Source organism: Argentina silus (assembly GCF_951799395.1).
Source record: "Argentina silus genome assembly, contig: scaffold_184, whole genome shotgun sequence".
In the NCBI taxonomy this organism is placed as follows: Eukaryota; Metazoa; Chordata; class Actinopteri; order Argentiniformes; family Argentinidae; genus Argentina; species Argentina silus.
In genome coordinates this window covers 35,001-42,500 of record NW_028152907.1, presented here as the reverse complement: position 1 = coordinate 42,500, position 7,500 = coordinate 35,001, and the positions used below count along the sequence as shown (strand labels likewise).

The 7,500-nt window shown below is 44.6% G+C and overlaps 1 protein-coding gene across 6 annotated transcripts in view; it reads left to right on the top strand.

Moving 5' to 3' along the window:
• The window catches only part of LOC310824547 (erythroid membrane-associated protein-like), a 5,365-nt gene extending 2,839 nt beyond the window's left edge, over positions 1-2,526 (top strand). For all 6 annotated transcript variants that reach the window (XM_083697813.1, XM_083697812.1, XM_083697811.1 and 3 more), the window contains 6 exons: positions 1-11; positions 110-160; positions 568-642; positions 866-949; positions 1,091-1,180; positions 1,739-2,526. The exon at positions 1-11 is cut by the window's left edge. In XM_083697813.1, coding sequence (XP_083553939.1) covers positions 1-11; positions 110-160; positions 568-642; positions 866-949; positions 1,091-1,180; positions 1,739-2,274 — 847 coding nt within the window. In that variant the 3' untranslated portion in view covers positions 2,275-2,526. The remainder of the gene's footprint in view (positions 12-109; positions 161-567; positions 643-865; positions 950-1,090; positions 1,181-1,738) is intronic.
• Positions 2,527-7,500: the final 4,974 nt, after the last annotated feature.

Here is a 7,500-nt window from a genome sequence, read left to right as displayed (position 1 = left end):
TGCAGTTATTTGTAAGTACTGATGATGATGATGATGATGATGATGATGATGATGATGATGATAGAGTATTACAATACTTACTGCTGCCTCCTTCTCCCCTGATTACCAGATGTGTTTAAGATGAAATCCGTGAAGGAGACCAATGACCTGAACCTGACAGGTGAGTTGAGAGTAGAGTAGAGTAGAGTAGAGGAGAGGAGAGGAGAGGAGAGGAGAGTTGATGAGAGTAGAGTAGAGTTGATAAGAGTAGAGTAAAGTAATGTACTTCCTGATATTCAAAACTGAAAATGAACATTATGTACAATATGCATTAACCTAGTTAAATACCCCCCCAAAATGCTTGAATCAAGCTTCTATTAATATAACTCTTCTTGTCAAGGCTTACAGACAGAATATGAAGCCCTGCAAGTTCAGAACAGAAACATAAATGACAGTTACTTAAAGATGGAGAACAATCTAAAGGGAGAGTGGAAGCTTTTTTCATTGTGCCAATATCAATACTGGATATCATATCTTCTTACATGTGCATGTGGAGTGAATTTATACAAACAAGTTATTGTTTCACAGACACATTGAAGAAGATGGAGGACCAGAAAAAGAGCTATGAAAACCTCTCAGATATGAAGGACAAGGAACTCACTGGTGAGTTTGGTCATCCAAGTACATTCTGTACAAATTCAAACAAATATTCAATATAGCAAATCACCAAATCACTCAAGTGTGGCCATTTCTTACCTTTTTACAACAAGAAAAACAAGAAAAGGGCTTGAAGGAACACAGCAAACAGTCAACTCATAGATGCATATTGTTTTAATTGCTTGAATGTGTGTGATATGTACTAGATATCTACTTCTCTCCCAAACAGACGTAAAAACTAAACTTGTGGAAGAACAAAACAAATCCAGTGAACTCTCTGAGAGAAAGACTGCTCTGGAGAGAGAACTTTCAGGTGAGATGTTTCCATAGGACAGAAACAGATACTGCTCAGTACTGCTAGGAATGACTGGTTGGAGTCCTGCAAAATAGCACAGCCTATCATGACTAAGTGTACTCATCATAAGAAGCCCTATACCTCTGTTTTCTGTTACAGAGACAAAGAAAACACATGAAGAGCAGAAGAAGGAACTGGCTGTACTTATTAAAGATAAGGCTGACCTCACATGTCATCAACTAGCATCAGGTGAGCCTTATTCTGTGATACCACCCTACCCCCTACTGGGCATCACTGGGTAGTGACACGAGACAGGGCTCAGACCCATTATGCCATTCAGTAAAAGTGTTATAATAATGATGTCAATAGATGGAGAATAGGCCAATTAGATCAATTAGATGTGGAACAGGGAAAGTGAATCAGACGTATAGCGTTGGTCCTTCTCTGGTCAGCCAGTTCCAGTGTTCGGAGATGATTTTCAATTAAAGGTGGTAAACTACATATATAAAACTATTGAGGGGACTTGTGTCGCACATTTCTAGTCCATCCATGTCCATGTTGCTCTCCGTGTTGGTCTCCAAGACAAGCGCGGGCCACGCCCCTCTCTTTTGTATCCTTCAGTCAGGAAGTCCACCTGACAGTATGTCTGAGCAACACTGCCCTCTGGGGCTATGGGGTGTATAGTCAGTTATGGAGTGTCTAGTCAGTGCAATCAAATCTACCTAGACCTGAGGTAGTCACATTAGACATCATTGATACAACAGCATTGTAAAGGCCCAATATAAACTATGTATATGTCCTCCACAGTGAACGTCACTCTGGACCCTGATACAGCACATCCTCGGCTCAACCTGTCTGAAGATGGGAAACAAGTGAGATTGGGAGACAAACAACAGAATCTCCCTGACAACCCAAAGAGGTTTAGTATCTATCCCATGGTCTTGGGGAAGGAGGGCTTCTCCTCAGGGAGATTCTACTATGAGGTGCAGGTGAAGGACAAGACTGGCTGGTCATTAGGAGTGGTTAGAGAGTCCATCAACAGGAAGGGGGATATTACACCTAGCCCTGACAATGGATACTGGATTGTGAGGCTGATGGATGGGGAGTACAAGGCTCTAGCTGGCCCTCCTGTCCTCCTCTCTCTCAGTCAGAAGCCCCAGATGGTGGGGGTGTTTGTAGATTATGAGGGGGGTCAGGTCTCCTTCTATGATGTGGACAACAGGTCTCATATCTACTCCTTCACTGGCATCACCTTCACTGAGAAACTCTATCCATTCTTCAGCCCCTGTGTTAACAGTGATGGTAAGAACTCAGCCCCTCTGGTCATCACTCCTGTCAATTAAACAGACTGAGTTAAAATCTTTGTGGGATTTCATGTTTTTCGGATTTTCATTTTTCATTCTTTTGCTTTTTTACTTTTACTTATTTTTTCTTGATTTGATGGAGAGAAACCCTGTTTAAGTGATTCACAGAAACAGTATAGAACATATTGTGATGGTCATGTATTTTCACACAAAACTAAAAAGATGAAATGAGATGCTTCAATGCAAATGTCTGACAGCTGATCCCCTCTCATTGAATGTAACGTACTTGATTGCTTATCTGTTTATTATCATTGAATACAGGATAAGATTTTAATGTAAATTTAGTTGAATAAAGATGTTATTGCTAAAGTGGTTCGCTGAATCTCTTTGTTGACACACAGTAGATGATGCTCATAGAAAACAGATACTCATGTAATCACACTGGTAGATAAAACACAGACACACACACACGACACTGTAGGAGGTAGGTAGCTTTATATGTACTCAAAGCATTACATTGCATGTGCGCATGCGCACACACACACACACACACACACAGCAAAGTCATCTATAGTACATACATACAAGCTCCAGTACGTATTCAAAACACATTTTGTCATCATCATATATAAATTATAAAAATTAGACATTAAAAAACATTAGAATCCAACATATCTGAGCTGTAAACCATTTCCATATGTATTTAAAGTAGAAGACAAAGAGAGGATAACACTCTGGGGGAGAACTGTACTCTCCTGTACTCTACTGTACTCTCCTGTACTCTACTGTACTCTCCTGTACTCTACTGTACTCTACTGTCCTCTCCTGTACTCTCCTGATTCTACTGTGTTTCACTATAGTTGGAATAGGTTGATACATCAGGGAGACTTGTTTTCACACAGCTGGTTGAGAAAGACCATGACAGGGTTAAATCAAGGGAGGGCAAGAAGAAGAAGAAGAAGAAGAGGGGGGGGGGGGGGAGAGAGAGATAGTGGGGGGGGCGATGTAGAGAGTTGCATCATTGTGACCTGCGTACCTGTGTTTGTGTCGTAGGCTTTTAAAACCAGGTACTGTTTCAACAGTCACACTGAAGAAGTTAGAGCACCAGAATAATGAGCTGTGAAGAATCTCTCAGATACTCAGGATAAGGAACTCTGGTGAGTTTGATCATTCATGTACATTCTGTTTATATTCTGCCCCCTACTGGGCATCACAGGGTAGTGACAAGAGACAGGCCTGAGATCCATTCTGCCAGTCAGTTTTAGTTCTATTATGAAGGCAGTAGATGGAGAAAAGGGAATTTAGATATGGGACAGGGAGGGTGAAGTTCTGCCTACGTGGCCTTCAAGAAACTGCATTGGGAAGAAGCTGCTGGTTGAGAGGTAACAATAGCATAGCTGCCACAGATAACATTTTATTTAAAGATTCCTCAAGTTATGACTGTAACTACAGTATCAACAACTGTTCAACTGTCTATGCAGAGTTTAATAAGTACTTCTGAGAGGCTTGCTAAGAACCTCGACATAACTTTCAATGACATAGTATGAACTATTCTGTAGATAATGTACATATAAACATACATCCAGTAGTATCAACTATTCTGTAGATAATGTACATATAAACATACATCCAGTAGTATCAACTATTCTGTAGATAATGTACATATAAACATACATCCAGTAGTATGAACTATTCTGTAGATAATGTACATGTGAACATCATCCAGTAGTATGAACTGATTAGACAGGTGTAAGCTTATGTCAATAGATGTGGTGACCTGACTACAGTGGTCTCTTCCGTGTCCACAGAGCTGAGGAGGATGCAGCAGTATGCAGGAATGTGCTGTTTAAACATGTAATACATTGATGATGTATGACAGTGAATGCCCCCCCCCCCCTCCTTGACCTGTGCTTTGGGCTCTGGTGCTACACATGAATGCAGGCATGACAGAGGTCAGATGATCAGGATGCTCAGTACTGTGTTGACAAGGAACAAACATTCTTAGTTAGTCTACAGCTGGTCATGGAGACATGTTTGAATTGCCTTTATACAACGGTTTGATCACAACAAGCATTATGATTGGCGGAGAGATGTTCAAAGCTTTATTCCCTGATAAAGTAACAGCTATGACATGTTTAACTGTTTTCCATACATTGCAGTAATATGCGTGCGAATCGAATTCCAAATGGAATTACGGAGATTTGTTCATCCCGTTACCTTGACAACAGTGGTCGTTGAGATAACTATATTTCTGAGCGCAGGGCAGAAACCATCACAATCGATCACAAAATGAATGCTGAAGGCATTGTTTTCTTGTCAGCATTATTTGTTTAGTTTGTGACCATTGTATAAATGCGAGAAGTCACTTGAGTCTGTGCTTCATCCTGAATAAAGTCACAGCTGATGGGTTTGCGGCCTCCGCTGTGACTTTATTCAGGATAAAGCACGGCCTCTCATTCCTTATTGCTTCATTAGCAACACTGTTACGACTCGAGGTGAAAACTCGTCCACGTCTAGGGGCTGTAGAGGAGTCGCAACAAAAAGGTAGGACACCGAACATATTGTAGGAATTATACAACAACAAGCCACACTAATATTCAGGTATATATTTACTCAGGGTAAACACAAACACGAGACACACGGTAAGGGGAAAAGGGAACTAAGAGTGGTGCCAACGCAAAGAAATCATAAACAAAAGTGATGTCTTAACCCAGTGCAATAGTAAGCTATGCTATCAAGGCTATGCTAAAATGCTATGCTACACTAGACTAATACATACATGGGGCGGCACCCACTGAAAGAAAACACGATGTAAACTATAATATTTATGGGCTTCGAACAAACAAGGCAATAGCGAGTCGACGGCGACCACAAGACGACAATGAAACGGGTCGACTCTGGAGGGGAAGACAGGCGGAGCTTTTAAAGGAAACGGACAGCCCTCTGATTGGACAGGAACAGATGAGTGAAGGAGACGAATGGCCAATTGTTGACGGTCACCTGAATGTAGAATGACAGGGTAAGGTAGAAACAGAAGGAAACACAAAACACACACGTACAAGGACACACGTACATGCAGGAGTGGGAACGTAACAACACTGACCAAGGACTGATGTCTGTCACTCACTGGATTGTGCTGAGTTGACGTGATGCATTTGAATGTTGAGGTTGATGACACACCCAAGAGACACTCTCAATGTGAAGCAACAGACTTGAACACACGTCTCCTTCCTCAACATGGCCCATGTGTTGGTGTAGTTACAGGCTCCCCTCAGAGGGGGGCGCTAACAGACACCTGGGTGGTCCTCAGTAAAGGTGGAATCTGTAACTTCTCAATCCCATGTGGCCTTTAAACCCACATGTGCTGCTAGTTCACACACTGTCCACATGTCGTTCATATGTGGACCTTATCTGTTTAAAGGTAAATAAGAAAACAAACAAACAAGTTAACATGGATCCTATTCTGTTGAACTTGTTAATATCGGGGAATACCATTCTTCTCTCACTGCAATAATGTACTGTACTGTATTTAGATTCATGGGTTCATAAAACAATGTTTATGACGGGAGGTGAAAAGGAACATAGTTGTGATTCATATATTCACATGAAAGTGCTCAGAGATGTTGATTGAACAGCCCTCAGGCATTGAAACTCCGCCCCTTACTGGTCAGTGACCTCTTCACAGCTTTGTTTCTAAAGTACACACATTCTCTCTCCCTCCCTCCCTCATTCACACACACACACACACACACACACACACACACACACACACACACACACACGTACACACACACACACACTCACACACTCACACACACACACACACACACACACGTACACACACACACACACACACACACACACACACTACAAGACCACCAGCCCAGAGAGAAGTGAACTGCTGGCTGTGGTTTGATGTATCCTGTGAAGGAGGGAGGGAGTGGGGGAGGTCTGAAGATGTTTTTTTCCGTTGTGGGCAAATAAACTAATGAAGATACTCTTCATTTGAAGCATCCATGACTCAATCCATATCAGAATCTATATATGATGACTGTATTTACTTTATTCCCTCCTTGGCCCACTGTGGCACCTAGTCTGTCAATTGGTTAAATAGTAAACAAGTGAAATGTGTTTTATTTCATCAACTTCAGTGCGCAAACTAAAATGGACACATGCTCACATGCACACATTGGTCTTATCTCTTGATCTTTCTGACTGAGAGATGAAATAAGGGAGGGAGGGGAGAGGAGGAGAGTGAGATGGGGTGGGTTAGGGTTAGGGTGGGGGAGACAGAGGTAGGGGAGGGAGAGAGGGGAGAGGAGGAGAGTGAGATGGGGTGGTGTGGGTTAGGGTGGGGGAGACAGAGGTAGGGGAGGGGAGAGGAGGAGAGTGAGATGGGGTGGGGTGGGTTAGGGTGGGGGAGACAGAGGTAAGGGAGGGAGAGAGGGGAGAGGAGGAGAGTGAGATGGGGTGGGGTGGGTTAGGGTGGGGGAGACAGAGGTAGGGGAGGGAGAGAGGGGAGAGGAGGAGAGTGAGATGGGGTGGGGTGGGTTAGGGTGGGGGAGACAGAGGTTGGGGAGGGAGAGAGGGGAGAGGAGGAGAGTGAGATGGGGTGGGGTGGGTTAGGGTGGGGGAGACAGAGGTAGGGGAGGGAGAGAGGGGAGAGGAGGAGAGTGAGATGGGGTGGGTTAGGGTTAGGGTGGGGGAGACAGAGGTAGGGGAGGGAGAGAGGGGAGAGGAGGAGAGTGAGATGGGGTGGTGTGGGTTAGGGTGGGGGAGACAGAGGTAGGGGAGGGAGAGAGGGGAGAGGAGGAGAGTGAGATGGGGTGGGTTAGGGTTAGGGTGGGGGAGACAGAGGTAGGGGAGGGAGAGAGGGGAGAGGAGGAGAGTGAGATGGGGTGGGTTAGGGTGGGGGAGACAGAGGTAGGGGAGGGAGAGAGGGGAGAGGAGGAGAGTGAGATGGGGTGGGGTGGGTTAGGGTGGGGGAGACAGAGGTTGGGGAGGGAGAGAGGGGAGAGGAGGAGAGTGAGATGGGGTGGGGTGGGTTAGGGTGGGGGAGACAGAGGTAGGGGAGGGAGAGAGGGGAGAGGAGGAGAGTGAGATGGGGTGGGTTAGGGTTAGGGTGGGGGAGACAGAGGTAGGGGAGGGAGAGAGGGGAGAGGAGGAGAGTGAGATGGGGTGGTGTGGGTTAGGGTGGGGGAGACAGAGGTAGGGGAGGGAGAGAGGGGAGAGGAGGAGAGTGAGATGGGGTGGGTTAGGGTTAGG